The 25,290-nt window shown below is 41.2% G+C and overlaps 1 protein-coding gene across 1 annotated transcript; it reads left to right on the top strand.

The window, feature by feature from the left end:
- The first annotated feature begins 9,667 nt into the window (after positions 1-9,667).
- On the top strand, positions 9,668-23,345 carry LOC132815238 (putative uncharacterized protein DDB_G0282133). The gene is made up of 3 exons (XM_060824052.1): positions 9,668-12,300; positions 12,385-13,646; positions 23,071-23,345. Exons 1-3 carry the CDS (start codon positions 9,668-9,670, stop codon positions 23,343-23,345), a joined length of 4,170 nt encoding a protein of 1,389 aa, XP_060680035.1.
- Positions 23,346-25,290: the final 1,945 nt, after the last annotated feature.

The following is a 25,290-nucleotide window of genomic DNA, read 5'->3' as shown; positions in this document are numbered from 1 at the left end:
GAGGAGTACCACACAAGGGCACATGCCAGAAATTTAAATGTGGATGCCTTTAAGCCAAATGTGTTCACCCATATGCAAGGTTATGATACAGTAGTGGTGGTCATCAGCACTACAAGAGTGGCATGTTGGCTGGAATGTACGTGTGTGAGAGAGCGACAGAGACAGAGACAGAGAGTGTGAGTAAGTAATCAGGGGTTATGTATTTCAGAATCACCAGATACTTGTGGGCAAGGGTCTCATGGCGTTCAGTGAAGCTTCGTGACTTCTGTGCACTTTGAATGTGGATCTTTATTTATCTGGATGACTAAAGTGGTAAGTCTCAGAAAGGATAAAGTCTGTGGGATTGTTACTTAACACCTGACCGTCCCGTGTCCAGATCCAAGTGAGTCCCTGGAAGTGCATGCCAATGTAGCTGTCATAGCAACACACTGGGAAGTGAACAGAGAGCTGTAAGATCCACAGGTCATAGTCTCAGGCTGGTCGGACATTGAAAGGTTTAAATTCCTTGAGGTTAATTGAAGATCACAGACTGGTCCACATGAGCCTTGATGGCCACAATGCATGCAATCGAGAAAAGCTTGTACCTGGAATGATCATACCAGTGTTGAGGCCTCCAACTGGACTTTGCATTGATTCCAAGCTTGATAGAATGCAAGGTCCTTTTGAAGAAGCCATCTGACACTGTCTTGAAGCAATGATGAGATGACACACATGCCTCTGACTGCCCCTAGAAAGTGCACGTGCATGAGGACTACAGTCACCATGATGAGCACTGGAGTCCGATGCCAATATAAATCACGTCCTTCACCATCATGGCTCACAGACCACCACATCTTCCCAGCAATCTTCAGAAATACTCTCAGTCCAACACTTGGAGTTAGCTCATCCATCACCTGTACACACCCTTGTCACCATGCCATTCTCTGTGTTTGCTCCATTCTGTGGCGTTTTTGGCACTTGCCCATGACCAAGGAGGTGTCCATTTCTATTTGCCCCTCCTCTGCCCTTGGCAGGTTATCCTCCTCACTGGAGGAAATTTTTTTCCAGAATGTAAAAACCCTGATGCATGTGGGCACTCCGCTATAGTGGGAGAGTCCCGTGCAACCCTTTAAAAGCTGCTGAGATCCTGACCCTTTGGTATTGCCCACTGTGTTGCTCACAGAGTTCTGAAGGGTTCAGAAAATCATTATAATTTGCCTTCCCAAATATCTTAATTGGCTTCTAATTGCACATTAAGAGCTGAATGTTCACTCAACTGGCCATCCATCATGATGACAGGAGCCCAGCACAACATTACCTTCTGCAGTTTTACAACACCAACAATCCCCCCACCCACCCCCACCTCCCAACCTCATTCCTTCACTTCCATCACTGCTCATTTCAGGATGGTAAAAGTCCAGCCTATTTATAGTGTTATGGAAGAACAAATGCTACAAACCTTTAAGTGAAATGATCCAGATAGTAATATAATACAATACTATGAGGTGAGGCGCAAGTATCTAATTACTATTAGTGAAACGTGAAAGAAAAAATATGGGTATGTTGTAAGGTTTTAATTTCCACAGAGAATGAAAGAAACACAGCACCTTAAGTTGTAAAGTAAAGGAAATTCAAAGAGAATTCACCACAGTTTTCTACAACACTGCCACTCCAAGCATTTTTAAAAATTCATTCCCACGATGTTGCTGGTTAGTTCAGCATTTATTGCCCATCACTAATTGTCTTGAGGGCAGTTAAATGTCAACCACATTACTGCGGTTCTGGAGTTACATGTAGGCCAGACCAGGTAAGGTTCACAGTTTCCTTCCCTAAAGGAGATTAGTGAACTGAATTACTTTTCATGACAATCAACAATGTTTTCATGCATGTGGTGAGACTCTTAATTCCAGATTTTAAAAACTGAATTCAAATTCCATCATCTGTTGTGGCAGGTTTCAGACCCAAGTCCCCTGAACATTAAAATAAATAAAAAAAACTGTGACTGTTGGAAATCTGAAACAAGAACAGAAATTGCTGGAGAAACTCAGCAGGTCTGGCAGCATCCCTGGAGAGAAAGCAGAGTTAGTATTTTGAGCCTGGTGACCCTTTTTCAGACTCTGCTTTCCTAAAGTAGACATTTTGAAGAAGGGATACTGGACTCGAAACATTAATTCTGCTTTTTCTCCACCATGACCTGGCTATCTGGATTAATAATCTCGCAATATTACAATTACACCTTCATAACTCCGAAGTTAGAAGGGATTATTTTGTGAAGACAACAGTTAGTACTCTGAAGGATGCAGGAGCAGTTTATGGAGTCGGACAGCATTGAAGCAGACCCTGCAGTCCAACCAGTCCAGTAAATGCTGTTAGTTAGGCAAATGAATTTGATATTGTTAAAAATCACACAACACCAGGTTATAATCCAACAGGTTTATTTGGAAGCACTAGCTTCATCAACCACCTGATGAAGGAGCAGCACTCTGAAAGGTAATGCTTCCAAATAAACCTGTTGGACAATAACCTGGTGTGTGATTTTTAACTTTATATACCCCAGTCCAACACCGGCATCTCCAAATCATGAATTTGATATCATTATACACTTGAATTTAATACCATGTTTATACAATTAGTAAACACTACATCCCCAAAGTCAAGCAATAATATCCTTATCAGCGGAGTTTAAGGTGGTTGATCCATTTGGTCTGTCAAGGAGGAACCCCCCAATTATGTGCAGCATTGCTTATATCTCTTCACAGTTGCGTTAAGTGTTTGCATTGAGGACCTTCCACAGCGTTTGGCTGCAAACAGGGTCCTAGGCCCCTGCAGATTCCCACGTTTCCCAATCAGTGATCCTTAAGTTGAAGAGGCAGAAAGGACAATCTCAAAGCCATGTTTCAAATTTAAACAAGACAAACTGCAAAAGGATGAGAAATCAATTGATCTCAGTGAACGAGCCGAAATATTAATGGTAAAACATACAAACAATGGAAAGTATTTAAATTTTTAAAAATTAATGCAGATACCTTCACTGTATCTGTGTAGAAACATACAAATGTAGAAATTAGGAACAGAGTATTCAGCCTTTTGAGCCTGCTCCATCATTCAATATGATCATCTCTCATCATTCTACTCAGTACCCTGTTCCCACTTTTTCTTCACACCATTTGATTCCTTTAACCCTAAAACTATATCTAATATGATCTAACACCTTCAGCATGTGCCAACTGCCTGTGTGGCAAATACACTGAATATTTATTCATCCAAATGCCGGTGTGAATAAGAGGGTGATGGCTATTTGGCAGGCCAGAGAGAGATGTAGGGTATCACTTTTGGTTAGGGTATCATGATACCATCACTCAGGTTTTAGGATTATACACAAGCCAAGGGCTTGACCAGTCAGTTATCTACTCAGCCCAGGCACAGCCAGGGAACTGTCCAACTATAATTCGGGGAGCACTGAACAGATAGTCCTGTAGGTTCAGCGCAAGAAGTCTGGGGAATCGCATGTCGTCCATTGGGAGAGCTACAAATGCAGTGATCGGGGTCTGGCCAATCAACGCAGGGGCCTGTTTGTTGAAATCAATCAGGGTTCTGGGCTGGATACTACTCCAAGTGTTTCGCACATTAATTGTAGTTTGGAGGAGGTCAAGGGGCCATGTAGGAGAAATGCAAGGATCATTGCCAAAAGTGAGGGGAGTTAAGGCTGGTTTAGGGAGAAGAGAGTAAAGGTGCAGACAAGGACAATGAGGTGTATGAGAGATGGGCAGAATAGCATCGGAGGGCGTGGTAAGTTATGGGAGGGGATTCCTGGCAATGGCCATCACCATGGAATCCACTAGGATGTCATAGAGGAGCAACTTGAGCACCATGAAGATGTAATGACAGTTGGACCAAAGTACAATATGGTGGGTCTCCATAAGAGGAAATGGGTGAAAATGGCTGCCAGGGTATTGTAGTGTGAAAGGAAACATGAAGGCTTTGGAGGAGGTGGGAATGGTACCTGGTGGGCAGGAAATGTTCATATTGACAATGTCCACCAAAAACTGCATTCGTTGCCATCACGTGCGGTTCTCCAGCAGCAAAATGCAACTGGAAAATGGTGAACTTGATTTGAGGTTTTTGAAGAAGTAACAAAGAGGATTGATGAGGACAGAGCAGTAGATATGATCTATATGGACTTCAGTAAGGCGTTCGACAAGGTTCCCCATGGGAGACTGATTAGCAAGGTTAGATCTCATGGAATACAGGGAGAACTAGCCATTTAGATACAGAACTGGCTCAAAAGTAGAAGACAGAGGGTGGTGGTGGAGGGTTGCCTTTAGGCAGGAGGCCTTTGACCAGGGATGTGCCACAATAATCAGTGCTAGGTCCACTGCCTTTCATCACTTATCTAAATGATTTGGATGTAAACATAGGAAGTACAGTTAATAAGTTTGCAAATAACACCAAAATTGGAGGTGTACTGGACAACGAAGAAGGTTACCTCAGATTACAGTGGGATTTTGATCAGATGAACCAATGAGCTGAGGAGTGGCAGATGGAGTTTAATTTTGATAAATGCAAGATGGTGCATTTTGGAAAAGCAAATCACAGCAGGATATATACACGTAATGGCAAGGTCCTGGGGAGTGTTGCTGAACAAAGAGACCTTGGAGTGCAGGTTCGTAGCTCCTTGTAAGTCGAGTCACAGGTAGATAGGATAGTGAAGAAGGCATTTGGTATGCTTCCCTTTATTGATCAGAGTATTGAGTACAGGAGTTGGGGAGGGGGTGGAGGGGGTCATGTTGCAGCTGTATAGGACATTGGTTAGACTACTTTTGGAATATTGCGTGCAGTTCTGGTCTCCTTGCAATCAGATGGATGTTGTGAAACTTGAAAGAGTTCAGAGAAGATTTACAAGAATGTTGCCAGGGTTGGAGGATTTAAGCTATACATGGAGGTTGAATAGGTTGGGGCTGTTTTCCCTGGAGCATCGGAGGCTGAGGGGCAACCTTATAGAGGATTATAAAAATGAGGGGCATAGATAGGAAAAATAGACAAAGTCTTTTCCTTGGGGTGGGAGAGTCCAAAACAAGAGGGTATAAGTTTAGGGTGTGAGAAGAAAGATATAAAAGGGACCTAAGGGGCAACATTTTAACTCAGAGGTTGGTATGCTTATGGAATGAGCTGCCAGAAGAAGTGTTGGAGGCTGGTACAATTTCAACAGTTAACATGCATCTGGATGAGTATATGAATAGGAAGGGTTTAGAGGGAGATGGGCCAAGTGCTGGCAAATGGGACTAGATTACATTAGGATATCTCATTAACATGGACGAGTTGGACCGAAGGGTCTTTTTCCATGCTGTACATCACTATGGTTGGGACGATGTCCAGGATCAGTGGACTCAATGTCACTTTAATGGGCAAAAGACTTGGATCCATGTCAACTGTACAGTATGACATTGAAGAGGTAAATACATGAAGCATAAATTTGCAAATTCCAGCTACATTTCAGTTAAAGCAATTTTTTCACCCATTTGCAATGCGTGCGTTGTCAAACACATCCAAGTGCATCCAAGGATGCCAGTGTTCTGTATGTTGTTCTCGGAATGGTGAAAAGTTAGGAATTGAAGTGGGTGAAAGGGATACCATTGGGATGTGGTATATAGTTAATGAATTATTTGGTAAGACATGGCAAGAATATTTTGTGTTGAAACATCCTCCAAAATACCAAACGTAACTGGCACTTAGCCAACGAAAATAAGGTTCAGCTCAAAGTGTGGTAAAAGGAATAATGAAAATTCTTGCAGGAATGCCAAAGCTCTCAGCAAAAGGTTTTTAAGATACTTTGAAGTGTAAATGGTAAAGGGGAATGTAGCAAATTAAAGGCAGCATTGAGTGAGGCAGACCTGGATAATAAATGAATGGAACACTTCCGAATTAATACTTCGTATCTTTTTGTTTAAGTTGGTAAAATGTGGAGAAGAAAATCAGGATCCAGGGAGGAACATAATGATTTGTTATAAGGAAAGAAAGAGGTATGGAGACATGACAGGACTTAAGACAGCCAAATCTAAAGAACCTGATGGATACCCTGAGAATATGGACAAAGAAAGATGCAGAAACCGTGATGTTTCTATACACTTTTCTAAATCTCTCTTGATTCACAAATTTTAGCTTTGGATCAGAAAACTACAAATGTCTATTCATTACAAAGAAAAGGCAGAGAGGAACCAAATAACTGCCAGTTTATCATTTTAGTATTAGTTACAAAGGAACTTATTGGAATGTATTAGGAGAAAGTGAGGACTGCAGATGTTGGAGATCAAAGTCAAGAGTGTAGTGCTGGAAAAGCACACCACTCAGGCAGCATCTAAGGTGCAGGAAAATCGATGCTTATGCCCGGAACATTGATTCTCCAGCTCCTTGTATGCTGCCTGACCTGCTGTGCATTTCCAGCAGCACACTCTCGACACTTATTAGAATGTATTGTCAGACATAGAATGGTAGCTCACTTGAGAAGTATGAGCAGATCAAGAGAATCTATAATGTGTAGAGTGCTCAGTTTAATAGACTGAGTTAGTTTTGGGACAGCTAATCTAAAAGTTCTATTTTGTCTCTTTCTTTTTATTCTTTCTTACTCTTTACCCCCACGCTACTGCCTAACTGCAGTCGAGCTTATATTATCCCGAGCAGCCATGTTTTGTGTGTTCAGGTGTGAGATACAGTGAAAGACGACAGGTGTACAAATCTTTATTCATTTTCTACCACCAGGAAGAAAGGAAACACCCAAGTGGCTGGTGATCTAAAAGTTATATCAATCCTGACTTGTTGCAAGACCATCCAAAAACAATTATCTTTTCACAAGATTACCAGACTGTATTAGGTTTATCGTAATAATTATAAAAACAGAAATTTCTGTCAAAACTCAGCAGATCTGGCAACAGCTGTAGAAAGAAAACTAAGTTAATATTTGAGTCCAATGGCACTTCAACCTGATTGCACAGTTCTTTGTTTGATTAAAAAAATGATATTTAATTGTAAGGCAGTGGTTTTCAGTTGGTTCAAGTAATAACAGCAATTCATGATTTCTGGCTTTCTGGGCACATTTCCCTTGTTCAAATGATTTGAAGTTCTTCTTTTGTCTGTTTTCTTCATTTTGTTTGTTTCTGTATGTCACAACTAAGATTGACTGATTATTAACCATTAACATTAACCAATACTCCTAAGCATAGTCAGTGGCATCCTGAATTCTAATTGACTTGCCAATGAATAACTAGCTTGCAGATTGGTTTGGCAGTGTACGCCCAATTTATATTTGGATCCTTAAGGTTGATGATAATTTTCCCAATATCACTTCCTGCTATCCTGACTGCTTCTCTAAAATATCAATCACTTGGAAATATCTGACGTGTCTTTGCAGGGTCTTTATTCACTAGAGATATACAGGTCACATGGTTTACAATTATTCTTGTGAAATCATACCAAATCAAACCTTATTCCTGGTCTGAAATTAGTTAAATTCAAGATAACAGACTACTATTGCCAGCTATAGCTAAATGTATACTATTAATACAGCAAAATGTTCAAAATAACAATGACTACAAAAATTAAGTCCAATGTGATATAGCAACAAAACTAAGTCAACTTAAAACATAAAGCTGTGTCTTTGAACAAAAGCTTTTTTTAAATTTCAAAGCATTTCCATATCTGTCAGCCTTCGTTTATATTAACTTGGGCCATCAGAGCAAGTTTCTGCTTTCAGTTATTTTGACCTGAAGCAGTATGACACCCAACATGCAGACATGCTTCCAAAGACCAAGAGCCACATGACACGAGCCACATTGACCATAATTGTGTGCAATTCAATATTAATACCATATTTATTCAAAAATTTCAGATTGGTTATTGAAAAAAAACTATCCTTGCATGCATTTCTGTACAGCGGGTCATAGAACTATAGTCGTCAATATTAATACTCTCCCTAAGACATGGAATTAAAATATAATTAAAAATTAAAAATCAATAAATCACTATTGCCTATTTAACAAAAGAGCCTACATGGTACCCATCTTAGAGAGGTGGAAAACCTCATTACAGTATTTCAATAAGGCTCAAGTGTGCTGGGTTTCAACACCCAAGCCAACCCAATACCACGCTCTACTGTTCTTGATGAACCAAAACCAACTACAGTCTCTCTGCTGGAGTCCCTGCCTGGGGTACCCATGTAGAAAGAACATAAAAGTGGGGAAAGGCTTTACAAAGCAATTGAAGTTAATACAGTGTGAACTCCCATCCAGACTTTGGTCATTACATTCCTAATGAGGTGACACCTTCACATTCCTACAGCATATCCCTCAGCAAACTATCCATTTACCCAGGTTCAGGATCAAGGTTCACTGATAATTATTTTATCTGGTAATGATCTATACGTTAGATTTTTCTCAAGCACAGTAAGTGCATAGATGATGATATTTACAGCTCAAAAAGAAGGAAATTTCACAAACTACTTTAAATGCAGATGGTTAATGCTAGAGAATGAGAAATAAGAAGGAACTATTTCACCACAGAGTCACTTGAGACTTGTGAAATGCATTGATATGGAGCAGCCAGTGTTGAACTGGGGTTGGCAAAGATAAAAATCACACAACACCAGGTTATACTCCAAAAGGTTTTTATGGAAGCACTAGCTTTTGGAGTGCTGCTCCATCATCAACCACCTGATGAAAAAGCAGTGCTCCGAAAGCTAGTGCTTCCAAATAAATCGGCTGGACTCTAACCTGGTGTTGTGTGATTTTTTTAACTTCATGAAATGCATTGCATTTGTATGAGAACAATGTTCATGGAGGGCTGAAGTCACTGATTACTTGCCTAGGGATGGACAGGAATTTGAACAAATGCTTTGAACGAACAATTGTGACCAATATTTTTCTCCTTCAGATGAAAGGTTAAATCGACAAACCTGATATCAAATCCATTTAACTGGGAGGAATACCAGCAAATGCATCGCCAAAAATAGAGACATTTCAATATGTTCAGAGCCAAATGTGCAATAAATAAATACGCATCAGAGAACGGTGTCAATGTGTAAATGCTGTTGCTGACAAAGTGAATTATATGCAATGATGCAAATAGTCATATTTTCAAAGTCATTTGAAAGACGAAACTCTGCTTTCATACAGAGGTGAGCAGAAACCCTTGGGCTGGGGGAAGTTGGGGGGGAGGGGGGAGTGGAGAAAGGGCTCTATACCCTACACAAATAGGATGCTTGATCATCACCATCCTGTCAAGGAGAAAAGGGGAAAAATATAGTCTTTCCTTAAGGCAATCACAGTGTGAGAAATTGAACAATTTATGTGAGCTAAAAAGTTCTGAGAATTTATGTCTTCAGAGTAGTCACGTGATGATGGGATGAAGGGTCTGTGTGAGAAAAGGAATAGTATCAGGAGTAGGTGATCAATTCCTTAAGCCTGCTGGACCATTCAATAAAGCCACTGCTGATTTACTGATGGTGGCACCTCACTTTCCTGCCTGACTTTTATCCTTCTCTTAGTGATTTATAATCTGTTTAACTCAACCTTAACAACATAGCCCATGAGCCAGTGCCATTGGCTGTTCTCTGGCAAAGAGAATTCTGTTAAGAATCTCTGACAGAAAATAAATTTTCCTCACCTCATCATAGATGAAGCACCCTTTGTTTTTTAAAATGTCCCTTCTTATTTTGGATTCGCGAAGAGGAAGACATCCTTCCAGTAACATCATTAACAACAGGAGTAACACCATTATCAACACAAGTAACATCATCAGCAACAGGAGTGACACTATCAGCAACAGGAGTAACATAATCAGGAACAGGAGTAACACCATCAATAACAGGAGTAACATCATCACCAACACAAGTAACATCATCAGCAACAGGAGTGACACCATCAGCAACAGGAGTGACACAATCAACAACAGGAGTAACATCATCAGCAACAGGAGTAACATCAACGGCAAAAGGAGTAACATCATCAGCAACAGGAGTGACACAATCAACAACAGGAGTAACATCATCAGCAACAGGAGGAACGTCATCAACAATAGGAGTAACATCATCAGCAACAGGAGCAACATCATTAGCAACAAGAATAACACCATCAGTGACACGAGTAACATCATCAGCAACAGGAGTAACATCATCAGCAACAGGAGTAACACCATCACCAACACGAGTAACATCACCAGCAATGGGAGTAACAGCATCAGCAACAGGGGTAACACCATCAGAGATAGGAGTAACACCTTCTGCAACAGGAGTAACACCATCAGTAATAGGGGTAACAGCATCAACAACAGGAATAACACAATCAGCAAAACAAGTAACATCATCAACAAAAGGAGGAACATCACCAGCAACAGGAAGAATATCATCATATCATCAGCAATGGGAGGAAAGCCATCAGCAACAGGAGTAACACAATTCACAACAGGAGTAACAGCATCACCAACACAAGTAACACCATCAGCAACAGGAGCAACACCAGCAGCACCTGGAGGAACACCATCAGCAACAGGAGTAAGAATATCAGCGACACAAATAACATCATCAGCAACAGGAGGAACACCATCAGCAACAGGAGTAACATCATCAATAATAGGAGGAATATCATCAGCAAAAGGACTGACACCATCAGCAACAGGATTAACATCATTAACAACAGGAATAACACCATCACCAACAGAAGTAACACCATCAGCAACAGGAGTAATACCATCAGCAACAGGAGTAACATCATCAGCAACAGGAATAACACAATCAACAACAGGAATAACATCATCACCAACACAAGTAACACCATCAGCAACAGGAGTAACACCATCACCAACACAAGTAAATCATCAGCAACAGGAGGAACACCATCACAACAGAATTAACACCATCAGTGACACAAGTAACACCATCAGCAACAGGAGTGACATCATCAGCAACAGGCGTAACATCATCAGCAATAGGTTGAACACCATCAACAACAGGTTGAACACCATCAGCAACTGGTGTGACATCATCAGCAACAGGAGGAATGTCATCAGCAAAAGGAGTAACACCATCAGCAACAGGAGAAACATAATCAGCAACAGGAGTAACATCATCAGCAACAGGTTGAACACCATCAGCAATAGGAGTGATACCATCAGCAATAGGAGTAACATCATCAACAAAAGGAGTAACACCATTTGCAACCGGAGCAACATCATCAGCAACATGAGTAACATCATCAGCTACAGGAGTAATACAATCAACAACAGGAGTAATACTATCACCAACAAAAGTAACATCATCAACATCAGAAGGAACATCACCAGCAACAGGAGTGACACCATCAGCAACAGGAATAACATCATCAGCAACTGGAGGAACATTACCAGCAACAGGAGTGACACCATCAGCAACAGGAGTAACATCATCAGCAACACAAGTAACATCATCAACAACAGGAGGAACATCGCCAGCAACAGGAATAACATCATCACCAACAGGAGTAACACAATCCATAACAGGAGTAACAGCATCACCAACACAAGTAACACCATCAGGAACAGGAGGATCATCACCAGCAACAGGAGTGACACTATCAGCAACAGAAGGAATGCCATCAGCAACGGGAGGAATGCCAACAGCAACAGGAGGAATGCCATCAGCAACAGGAGTAATACCATCAGCAACCCGAGTAACATCATCAGCAACAGGAGTAACACCACCAGCAACAGGGGTAACACCATCAGCGATAGGAGTAACACCATCTACAACATGAGTAACATCATCAGCAACAGGGGTAACACCATTACCAACACAAGTAACACCATCAGCAACAAGAAGAACATCACCAGCAACAGGAGTGACACCATCAGCAACAAGAGGAACACCATTTGCAACTGGAATAACACAATCAACAACAGGAGTAACATCACCAGCAATAGGAGTGACACCATCACCAACAGAAGGAACACCATCAGCAACAGGAGGAACACCATCAGCAACAGAAGGAACACCATTAACAACAGGAGTAACATCATCAGCAACAGGAGTAACACCATCAGCAACAGGAGGAACACCATCAGCAACAGGAGTAATGTCATCAGCAAAAGGAGTAACACCATCTGCAACATGAGTAATATCATCAGCAACAGGAGTAACATCATCAACAACACAAGTAACATAATCAGCAACAGGATGAACACCATCTGCAACATAAGTAACATCATCAGCAACAGGAGGAACACCATCAGCAACAGGGGTAACTCCATCAGCGATAGGAGTAAGACCACCTGCAACATGAGTAACATCATCAGCAACAGGTGGAACATCATCAACAACACGAGTAACATCATCAGCAACAGGAGTAACATCATCAATAACAGGAGTAACATCATCACCAACAGGAGTAACATCGTCAACTACACGAGTAACATCATCAGCAACTGGAGTAACTTCACCAGCAACAAGAGTAACACCATCAGCAACAGGAGTTACATCATCAGTGACAGGAGTAACATCATCAGCAACAGGAGGAACATCATCAACAACATGAGTATCATCATCAGCAACAGGAGTAACTTCACCAGCAACAAGAGTAACACTTTCAGCAACAGGAGTTACATCATCAGCAACAGGAGTAACATCATCAGCAACAGGAGTAACATCATCAACAACACGAGTAACATCATTAGCAACAGGAGTAACATCATCAGCAATGGGAGTTACATCATCAGCATGAGGAGTAACATCATCAACAACACGAGTATCATCATCAGCAACAGGAGTAACTTCACCAGCAACAAGAGTAACACCATCAGCAACCGGAGTAACATCATCAGCAACAGCAGTAACATCATCAACAACACGAGTAACACCATTAGCAACAGGAGTAACATTATCAGCAACAGGAGTAACTTCACCAGCAACAAGAGTAACACCATCAGCAACAGGAGTAACATCATCAGCAACAGCAGTAACATAATCAACAACACGAGTAACACCATTAGCAACAGGAGTAACATTATCAGCAACAGGAGTAACATCATCAACAACACGAGTAACATAATCAGCAACAGGAGTAACATCATCAACAACACGAGTAACATCATCAGCAACAGGAGTTACATCATCAGCAACTGGTGGAACATCATCAACAATACGAGTAACATCATCAGCAACAGGAGTAACTCCACCAGCAACAAGAGTAACACCATCAGCAACAGGAGTTACATCATCAGCAACACGAGTAACATCATCAGCAACAGGAGGAATATCATCAACAACATGAGTAACATCATCAGCAACAGGAGGAACATCACCAGCAATGGGAGTGACACCATCAGCGATAGGAGTAATATCATCAGCAAAAGGAGTAACATCATCAACAACACAAATAACATCATCAGCAACAGGAGGAACTCCATCATCAACAGGAGGAACATTACCAGCAACAGGAGTGACACCATCAGCGATAGGAGTAACATCATCAGCAACATGAGTAACATCATCTGCAACATGAGTAACTTTATCAGCAACAGGAGGAACACCATCAGTGATAGGAGTAACACCAACAACAGGAGTAACACAATCCGTTACTGGAGTAAGAACATCAGCCACAAGGTGCTCACAAGACAGGGGACAGACACAGAGATTGAACTCCAAGAAGGTAAGACCCCAAATCAGAAAAGACAGGTGTGTCTGTATACAGATACCTCTGGACGTTCAGGGCCCCATGGCTGCTCCTTCCTGACATCTGCAACCTTCTGGAACAAGGTTTCTTTCCTATCTGACCAGGTAAGCATATGTTGCCAATGGCCAAATTGATGTCTATCAATGGGAGGTCTCCAACCAGATGCATCAGTGGAGGGTGACTGTGAGAGGACAATAGGAGAGAGCTTGCTTGAATGGGGGAGATAGAAGTTACCTGGAGAGAATGGAATGAGTTGAGTTGGTTGGAGCAGTGCTGTGCAGGGCAATACTGAGAAAATTAAAATATGAGGATTATTACTCAACGGTATCTTGCCACCCGCCTGTCAGGGAGTCCTGGGAATCCTGTTTTTTCCTTTGTGCACTGTCTCCAGGTTGGAAGGGTCACACCTCTACCTCCTGGCCATGTCCACAATCAAACTCCACCAGCTTGAGTTAGAGAGCTTACCCTCTCCCTCCTGTCCCATGGAAAGATCAACTCACTGCCGCCCCCTCAGACTGTGTGGCAGGATGTCTAGGTGTGACATATATGTGGAGCAGCATTTCCAAATCACTGCCATTTATGCAGTTGCTACACCCTCAGAATCCTTAAGCCTCACTGATTCATACAGCGATCCCATTAACTGCAAAATCACTGAATGGTTACAACATAGAAAAAGATCATTTGATCCATTATATTTGTGCTGGCTGTTTGAAAAAGCAATTCACTAACTCTTTGCTTATTCCCCTGCCTTCTCCCCTAGCCTTGAACATATCTACTTTTCAGATTACAAACCCTGGTGCCTACTGCGTTTTGCCATTATTTATTTTGCCAATTACTTTAAATCTGTGTCATCTTGCTATCAATCCTTCTGGTAGGGACAGTTGTTTCTCTATCTACTCTATCTAGACACACTTCATGATTTTGAATAACTTAAATCCCCTCGCAACCCTCACTTTTAGAGCCAACTCCTCCAATCTATGTAAATAAGAGATGTTCCTCATCCCTAAAACCACTCTCATGAGTCCATTCCACACATTCTTTAATTAATAGTCCTTCCTTTATAAGAAGAGAAGGAAAGTATTTAAAAGTTACTTAGATAAGCATTGAAGTGTCATAGCATTCAATGCTATGAGCTTAGTGTGGGAAAGTGTGACCAGTGTAGATGCAGTATATTTTTAAAGTTGCAGACCCAATATACCAGCAGGTCTTTTCTACACTGGAGGATTCAATGATTCTAAGATGTTTCATGGTGACCTCTCTGATTGGTCAGAGAAGCAGGCCACTGAAACCGTGGCTCAGTCAAAAAGTCATAGCAACGTCCAATGGAGATCTTACATGGTTCCAGACCCTCTAATTATTCTGTCATGCCTCACAGTCAGTAAGTTTGTATACCTTTAAGAGTCACAATATACTATCTCCATCTTATTCCAGGAATGATTTGAAGCATGCCATAGAGACATACAGCACAGAACACACAGCCTTTGGTGTGTGTCCATGCCAACCATAGTTCCCAAACTAAACTAGTCACACCTGCCTCCTCCAGGCCCATATCCCCCCCAAACATTTACTTTTCATGTCCTTATCTAAATGTCTTTGAAATGTTGTAATTGTACCACATAAATGCATCCACCACTTCCTCTAGAAATTCATTCCTACACATGAACACTCTCTATGTCAAAGAAATTGTCCTGAAGTATTTTTAAAGTCTTTCTCCTCTCACATAAGAACATAGGAACATAAGAGCATTAAAAAAAGAGCAGGAGTAGGCCATCTGGCCCTTCGGGCCCACTCTGCCATTCAATAAGACCATGGCTGATCTTTTCACGGCCTCATCTTTACTTACCCACCCTCTCATCATAACCCTTAATTCCTTTAGAGTTCAAAAAATTATCTCTCTTAGCTTTAAAAACATTCAATGAGGAAGCCTCAACTACTTCACTGGGCATGGAATTCCATAGATTCACAACCCTCTGGGTGAAGAAGTTCCTTCTCAATTCAGTCCTAAGTATGCTTCCCCCAGTTTTGAGGCTATGCTGTCTTGCCCTAGTTTCACCCGCCAGGGAAACATCCTTTCTACTTCTATTTTGTTTGTTCCTTTCATTATTTTATATGGCTCTATAAGATTCCCCCTCATTTTTCTAAATTCCACTAAAGATAATTCCAGTCTACTCAATCTCTCCTCATACGCCAACCCCTCAATTCCAGATCGAACCTAGTGAACCTCTCTGAACACCCCCCCCCCCACACACACACACACACACCCCTAGTGCCAGTAAACCCTTTCTCAAGTAAGGAGATCAAAACTGCACATAGTATTCCAGGTATGGCCTCACCAGCCCTCGAAACTGCTTCAACATAACCTCCCTGCTTTTAATCTCAACCCCATTAGCAATGAAGGACAAAATTCCATTTGCCTTCTGTTGTACCTGCAGACCAACCTTCTGTGATCCATGCACAAGGACACCCAGATCTCTCTGCACAGCTGCATGCTGCAATTTTTTCTCCCATTCAAGTAATACAGTTACTTTTTACAGTTATTCCTACCTTTAAAATATATTCCCCAGTCTTGAAACCCCCACTCCGGGAAAAAGAACCTTGTGCCATTCACCTTATCTATATCCCTCATGATTTTATAAACTCCTATAAGATCATCCCTCAGCCTTTTGCACTCCAGTGAAACAAGTCCCAAACTACTCAACCTCTTCTTATAACTCAAACCCTTCATTCCCAGCAACATCCTGGTAAATCTCTTCTAAACCCTCTCTACTTTACTATAACAGAGAGAACAGAACTGAACACAGCACTCCAGAAGAGGCTGTGGGAAGCAAGCTGCTCAATGCCTTCTGTTGTATTCTAATGTTGGTATATAATAATTGCAGAAATGAAGGTTTATTGGATTAAATAAAAACATAGGAATAGGAAGAGCCCTTAGAGCCTGCTCTGCCATTCTATATGACCATGGCTGATTATCCAACTCAGTATCCTGATCCCCATTATATTCCCCATAAACCTAAGAACCCTATTCTTTCTTGGAAACATTTGTGTTTTGGCATCAACAGGGAATTCTTTTGCTATAAATTTTGTGTCAGAGAATTCCACAGATTCACAACTCTCTGGATGAAGAAATTCCTCTTCATCTCAGTCCTAAATGGCCTACCCCATATTCTTAGACGCTGACCCCTGATTCTGAATTTCCCTGTCATTGGGAAAATCCTCCCTCTATTTATGTTTTCTAGTCCTGTCCATACTTTCAAGTTTTCTATGAAATCCTTCCTCTTCCTTCTAAATTCCAGCTCAATGGTTTCTGTGCCTAGTTCCTTATGTTATGTAGGTAACATAAACATTATTGCAGCATGTAATATACCCTGCTGGAGGCAAAGTCACATTAGTAATGGTTCTGCTGTTTTAGTAAGACTAAGTGTTGGCAATTCTTTCAATATAGTCACAGAAGCTTTTATGACAAAAAGGAGGCCATTGTGTATTAGTTGGTTCATTGTGAGAGCTATCCCATTAGTCCCATTCTCCATCCTTTCCCCAAAGTTCTGGAAATATCTATTCCTTAATCTGTTTGTAGCTCCCTTTTGGAACAACCACATTTGTATTTTCCTTTTGGACACTGGGTTCCATGGTGTTTGTGAAAAAAAAATCTCCTGGTCTTTCCTTTGACTCTTTCTAAATGTGTGACCATTCTTTCCAAAATGGAAATAATTTATACTTATTTACTTTACAAAAGCCCATCAAAATTTTGTGAACACCACTATTAAACCCTTCCTTAATTTTCTCTACTTTAGTCATGAATCCCAATGTCTCACTATATAACTGTAGTTGCTATAACTGAAGCCACTTGAACGCACATACCCTCCCTCCCACATTCCATCCATGAGCCCTCCAACCACCTAATGGCAGGAAGTGGCCTGTCAGCATCATCACACATAGCACTGCGGTTGTGCAGCACTCTCTGGTCACCTTTTAATCCCCCCACAGTTTAAGGAGGCCTTGTGTGTTCATCCTGCCCTGTGCCTGCTTTTCGTTTTGTTTCCCGACATTAATTATCTCAATCAGTGTGCAGCGTGGATCTCTATCTTCTCAACCTTTCTCTGTCAATTATCTCTACCTTTGCAGCACAATCAGTTATCCAAATAAAATACTCCCCACCTGTCTCATTCGGATAATCAAGGTTGTTCTGTATTGAACAAACCTCAATTGCTGTTAAGTCTTTCAGCTTTTAGAATGGGGTTGCAGCTTTCAATTAATTAATATGTAAATCTCAGAATTTCATTCAAGTCACATTCCCGAGATAACTTAAGGTTTTATTAAAAAAGGCGACGTCTCAACAATGCATTAAAGGTGTAAGAGTAGAATCTATCTGTATCCCAATCTTGAGTCAGACAAGCTATATTTCCAAAGTTGGAATTTATAAAATCTCACATGAATTATTAAAAAATATTGACTGCTGACAGACTGTGTGCTTTTTGAACAAAACAGAATGTAGCTGCAAATACAATTCTGCAAATGCAAACTCAGCCCCCAAACATATATGTGTTTGTGCATGTAAAGGAAAGAGAGAGAGAGAGAGAGAGAGAATGCGTGGAAGAGAGGGAAAGAGTGTGAATGTGTGAGTATGCAAAAGTGTGTGTGTGTGTGTGTGTGTGTGTGTGTGTGTGTGTGTGTGACTGAGAGACAACGTGTGAGAGAGGGTCTGCGTGAGTGTGTGAGTATGTAAGAGAGAGTGTGTGTATGTGTGCTTGTGTATGTGTGTGTGTGAGTTTAAAGTGTAGTGGAGTCCCCTGTAATGTGACATGAACCTAAGATCCCGATTGAGCATAAAACTTAGGTATCAGCTCCAGATCCCAATCCATCTGGCCAGTGACTTCACGTTTTAATATTGAGTGTCTGTGGACCACTCTATGTTGTTGCATATCCCAAAGTCTGCCTTGGAGGACAGTCACACAAGGATCTGAGGCCAAATATCCCTGACCACTGAAGTGTTTCCCAACTGGAAGGGAACATTCCTGTCTGGCGATTGTTGCACAGTGTCCATTCATCCGTTGTCATAGCATCTACTTGGTCTCACCAATGTACCATGCCTCGGGGCATCCTTGCCTACATCGTATGAGATAGACAATGTAGGCTGAGTCGCATGAGTACATGGTGAGTGGTGGCCCCGCATGTTATCATAGAATCCATGTTGATACTCTGACGCACCTTGCAGTGGTTGCCATGACAGGGTTGTACAGCTTGAAGGCAGTTACAATCCTCCTCACATTGCTGATTTTCCTAAATATTGCATCATTCACAAACTTTGAAACATATTTGGCCTACCCAGATTCCAATCCATCTGGTCAGTGAGTTCACATTTTAATATTGAGAAATCTGCATCTAAAGCATAGTACAAGATGAAAGCTTGAAAAAAAAACAGAAAATATCATCTTATTCCAGAAATGTCAGTAAAGTGATAGTAAAGTACAGGTACACAATCTTTAATCCGAAACTCTCAAGGCCAGCTGTTTTTCGGAATTCGGAATTTTTCAGATTTCAGAATAAATACATTTTCATAGTGAAATAAAAGAACTCTTACCAAACAGTAGACCCACGTGTGAGTACAATGAGAGCTGGGATACAATTGATGCCTGTTAGTATTGGGCCACGCCACCATGTCACATCTGAGTGACATGGGTCGAGTAAGTGTGGAGTTGGGTTAACTGTTTGCGTGCCAAACAACCCTAGTTATAGAAAAAAAAACTTCATCAAAAAAACTTTAGAAATCGGACCATTTCAGATTTTGGAATTTCATTAAAAAGGATTGCCTACCTGTATATGCGTATTGTCAGAGGAAACAAAGGCTGAGAGAAATTCAACAGTTTAGAAAACTAGGGTATTGAGTATTGCTATGAATATATATCAATTGTACATGATAATGTGTTCATTCTGAAAAATACTGATTCATCTCTCTCAAGGGCAATTAGAAATAAACAGCAATTGCAGGACTTGCCAGAGATGTTCATGTCCTATGTTAGACATTTTAAAATTGCATAGGACATGTAGAGATCTTCACATTCAAATGGTAACAGCTATAACTTGAATCAAATAAATGCTTCCATTTTTATATGTGATACATGCTGTTTATTTTGACAGACACATTACTGAAACAACAAGTTGGTAAAGTTGATATATGTACACATCCTCCTGTGTGAAATAGAATCTCAGTCTACAAATCTTCAGAGTCTGTGATAGCATTGACAGAGAATGTGAGAGAGTTAAAGGGCAGGATTGACAGCCTGGTGGATAATAAAATTTCAGCTTTTCATGTACCAACACAGTTTTCCTCTGAGGTTGTCAATCAAATTACACCAATAGAAAAATAATAGCCCAAACTCATAATGCTATATTTTGCTAAATGTGTTACCTTGGCAACAACTGACATACAAAAGAAAAGTTAATATTAGGAATAGCTCATGGCAGAACAAAACCAAGATAATGAGAAGCCACTTGACATGACAGGAAGGAATGATTAAAAATTCTAGTATTTTTATAGTGTCTTTCATGAGTTCAGAATATCACAAGTATTACACAAATAATGGAGTACTTTTGAAAAATACGCTGTGGTGTAATATAGGGAAGCACATCAGCAAATTTGCACACAGCAAGATTGGATAAAGTGTGAGGATAATTGCACAATCTGTTTCAGTGATGTAGGTTAACCAGCAGACCAACTGGGCTTCTTTGCGTTTCTGTCTTGAGATATTTGCAGCCAGAAAGAAATATCTTTGGGTTGACCCTTATAAATGTAAGTTTTTCATTTTGATCAGCACTTTCTCTTTTGTCGACAGGATGTGAGTACGGTTTGTATTGATTGCCCATCCTTAATCAGAACTGAGTTGGGTTAATGAACCATCTTCATGAATCACTGCAATTTAGCACTGCAGGTACACTCACAGCATTGTTGGAGGGGAGTTTCAGGTTTTAGGGGTGAGCCTTCTCCTGAAGTGGCCAATATCTCAGCTGCTGGTGCAGGTGTTTGTCATAAATTGCAAATCACTGTTCAAAGAAAAGTAGAGTTCTTCTAAACTACCAATCCTTATTCATCTGTTGGCATCGAAAGCCGATTAACTCACCATAACACTCCTAGTTATTATTGGGATTAAAGTAGCTGCCATGTTTGCCTGCATAAGGTAATTCATTGCATTAAGAAGTCTGATACATTTTGCTACGATAAGGCACTGCAAGTGTAATTATAGCCAGCTGCTCTAGAATGACAAACTGTTGACTCACTACAATGCGTAAACCATGACTGCAGTATTTTAGAGAACTGACATCTTAACTGTGCTAAATCAATGTAATCTTACCAACAGCCTCTTGAAGAAACATTGGAAATCTCTGCTCTGTCAAACATCATGTTGCATTAGGAGAAAAATGAGAAGCTTTTGTTTAACAGAATTATCCTAACGTCTTCTGTTATAATAGGGACTGAAAGCCTGCATCTTGCAGATAAGCCAGCTGTCACTACTCTCAGGGAGCTGCTTTCCATGAAGTTTTGAACTGCACAATCCTGTATTTTTTCGTTAGTAGCTCTTCTGAAATTTCCAAGCTGCAATCTGCCTACCAGAAGTCTCAACGTTAAAACCATTTAAATTTCTTTTTATTTTAGGATCTGGAACACACTGCTTGCAAGGGCCACGGCAGCAAAAGTAGCAGCAATTTGCAAGGGAGAAGAGAATATATACTTGAAAAAGAAAATTGTTTAAACTGCAGGGAAGAGTAATAGTAATGGGATTAATGGAATAGCTCTTTCAAAGTTTTCACAAAGGCACAATGGGCCAAGTAGCCTCTTCTTGCACTCTCAGATTCTATGAATTCATTGATTCCCACAGAGGCATCAATTATTGACGCTTTCAAACAGTTTCTATCAACAACACACCAAACGTCAGCACAAGTTCCAAATCCCTTTCCACACGGAGTACTTTCAGTTTTGAGATATTTAGAAGGAAACAAATTTCTGTACTTTCCACCACACCTCCACCATCAATGTTATTTCTCATAAACAATTATTGATCAAATTTAAATCCTTCAATGTAAATGGTAAAACTCCTCAACATCATAAAAATCCTCAACAGGGCAGCACGACAGATCAATGATTAGCACTGCCACCTCACAGCGCCAGGAGCATGGCGATTCCAGCCTCGGGTGACGGTCTGTGTGGAATATGCACATTCACCCCGTGTCTGTGTGGATTTCTTCCGGGTGCTCTGGTTTTTTCCTACAATCCAAAGATGTGCGGGTCAGGTGAATTGGCCATGCTAAATTGCCCAAAGTGTTCAGGGATGTGTAGGTTAGGTGCATTAGTCAGGGTAAATGTAGGGGAATGGGTCTGGGTGGGTTACTCTTTGATGGACCTGATGGGTGAAATGACCTGTTTCCACACTATAGGGATTGTATGAAATCTTAATGTATGGAACGATGGGATATATATTTTTATGAAGGTTTTCTTTGATCACAACCTATAGAGAAACTGTGAGCATAACTGTGGAGGAATAGGGGTTTTGTTATCTGAAGCAATTGTACTTCCATTTGTCACCCTCATATTTATCCCTTGGAGAAGTTTAATGTGCTCCCATTATCACTGGAATGAAAGAAAATTCCACATTCAACTGGCACCGTTATCCCATCATCTGTCAACCCAGAATTCAGAGCCAAGACTCCTTGTCTACACTGACCAAGTCTGGCATGGAATTTGTAACTTCCATTTAACACAAATCCTGAGTCCCACAAAGCCAAAGGCTCACTGCTAGTGATTGTTTAAGGCAGGACTGGGGACCCAGCTTTATTAGACAGTATTAGTTTAACTCACCACGTTAGAATCCTCTTGTTTAGGTTATTGCAGTAAATGTTATTTGTGTTATTGTAATCTTTGTGTGGTGGACTAGCTCCTTGCCCCTGAGTTGGACTTTCATTTCCCATCAGTTCTATGACCAGGATAGTGAAATCGTTCCATTGCAAGTAAGAAAAGGAAATACTGATCCCTGTCTTACAAGTGGAGAAACCCTTTACTGAGTTGGAGCAACAGAATATCAAAATCCATCTTATAGGTTTTAGAGTGGATTTGGCCTGCTACTTGTCTCACAAGGGAAACAAATCAGTGAGGCAGCCTCATGACTGAACCTACCGCTGCAAAGGCCTTTCCATTCTTCCTTCAGTCTTTCCCTCATGTTTTCTCCTATTTCATAACTTCAGCGCCTTCTTTCATTATTAGGAGCAGAAGTGTGCCATTCAGACCTTGATTCTTTCCTGTGAATTAATAAGATTATGACTGACTTATTTGTGCTTTGAACTCCACAATCACCCCCATACACTTTAAATCACTCATTTAACTAGAATTGATTTGTATTCCCCGCCTGAAAAGCATTCAAGAACACTACCCCACCACCTTGCGGACCTGGTGGGGTCCTTGTGGTGCGTCTCAGCCCAGTCTCTCAGCGTAATGTGATGTTCTCTCAGTCCAGTCTCTCAGTGGCTCATGGCGATATCTTGGCACGAGATTGGATCATGCCCAGCATGTTCCGGAGGCACCAGGGGAAGATGAAGGAGATGGCAGCTTCAGCAGCACGGACAGCATCATGGCCCAACGCGGGACGAATGAGCAGTGCGGGAGGTCCCCCGGTATCTGCAGCAGCATGATGAAGATGCAGCTGATGTCTTCCAGAGAACAAGATAAAGGAAGGACTCATCAAAGACTGTTATTTATGTAAATTATAAAAAAAAACCTGAGAACCCAACACAGAGCCCTGAGGAACTCTACTCCACATCTTGCCAATCAGAAAAGACCAATTTATGCATATACTCTGGAGAAAGACAGTCTTCACAATGCATCAATGAATGTGTTCAGTGCCTGCTGCAGCATGTGGGAACAAGATAAATGAGTGTATATAGAACAATGGGTTGCTCCTCATTCGAAAATACGCCTATTTTTTCCTGAGCTTCTGCGCTGAAAAGTGCTAGTGGAAATGAGGCAATCAGTGATATAGCAAAGAAGTGTGCCCCATACAAGGAACCCATTTATTTGGATCATCAAGGATTAGGGATCCTGCATTCGGTGTCCTGTTCAGCACACGCCTATGCATATCCATTGGTCTTTCAGCCCTTTTCTTCACAAGTTGAGTCCCTTACACTGTCTGCGGTGTGGTTGCAGCTATTTTCCTTTCCACTGAAAACTTTTGAATGCTAGCACAATGGAAAGTCACAGTCAGTGATCTTTGTCCAGTGGATTACAGTCTCTGCCTCTGTGGCACCTCAAGCATTCAAATCCACTTTAGTCGAGAGGAAATGGACCTTCAGCCCTTTGAGTCTGCGTTGATCAAAAATAATCACCACAAATCCAATCCCATTTTCCAGCACGAGGCACAAAGCCTCTATATTCTGTGAGATTGCAAGTGCACATCTAAATGCTATGAGGGTCTCTGCCTCCAGCAGCCTGACAGACAATGAGGACTAAATTTCCATCACCCTCTGGGTGAAAAACCTTTTTCTCACACCCTCTCTAAACCTCCTGTCCCTTACCCTAAATCTACCGCCTAGTCATTGATTTCTCTACCAAGGGGAAAAGTTCCTTTCTGTCTACCTTAACTATGCCCTCATAATTTTATACATCTCAATCATGGCCTCCCCTCACTCTCCATGCTCTAAGGAAAACATCCCCTGTCTATCCAAACTCTCTTCATAACTGAAACTCTTCAGCCCAGGCAATATTCTGGTAAATCTCCTGTGCAGCCTCTCCAGTGACATTACATCCCTCCCACAATGTGCATTCCAGAACTACACATGGATACCCTGGTTGCAGCATAGCCAACATGTTGTACACTTCCAGCATCACCTCCCTGCTCTTAAACTCTATGCCTCAGCTAACGTTGGCAAATATCCCATATATCTTCTTAACAACTTATCTACCTGTCCTGTAACCTTAAGTTATTGTCGGACATGCTCACCAAGATTCCTCTGATGCTCGGTGCTTCCCAGGATCCTAGCATTCATCATGTGTTTCCCTTGCCTTGCTTTCCTGCCTAAGTGTATGTTGCCCATCTCTGAGAGACAGCAGTATGTACACAGATGAAGATACAGCGGAGACACATGAATCTTTATAAAACCACAATTCATTTATTAAGTGTTTAAATAAATAACACACACTTTTAACTACTGGAGATACCTCAGTCACTGTTTGTTACTACCCTGATTTCTGTAACTAAACCCAAATGTTATTACTCAGGAGAGTTTGCAGCTAGCCAGGCTAAAACTCTGTTCAATGTCTTCACCTCATCTCCTAATGTAGGGGATTTCTTGCACAATGTGAATCTTCGAAGTGTCGTTGAACAAAGGGATTTCTTCAGGCTCTTTACACACAAGACTCTGTGCCAGGGTATGTGCACGTGCCAATCCCCAATGTTTTGGCCAAATGTATGTTTTATCTGGGTGAGACAGCAGTTCCTGATTTCCTGCAGGTTTAACTCTTAGTTAGACCTGACTGACTCAGCGTAAATCTATTTGCTTGACAGTGCATTGTTAAGCTTCTTATCAGTACCTGTCAGTTCCTGTTATCTTCAGCGTTATTCAACATGAATCACCCCATATT

This window comes from Hemiscyllium ocellatum, chromosome 4, assembly GCF_020745735.1.
Source record: "Hemiscyllium ocellatum isolate sHemOce1 chromosome 4, sHemOce1.pat.X.cur, whole genome shotgun sequence".
NCBI lineage: Eukaryota > Metazoa > Chordata > Chondrichthyes > Orectolobiformes > Hemiscylliidae > Hemiscyllium > Hemiscyllium ocellatum.
Note: the sequence above shows the minus strand (reverse complement) of the source record. Positions and strands in the feature narration are given on the sequence as shown.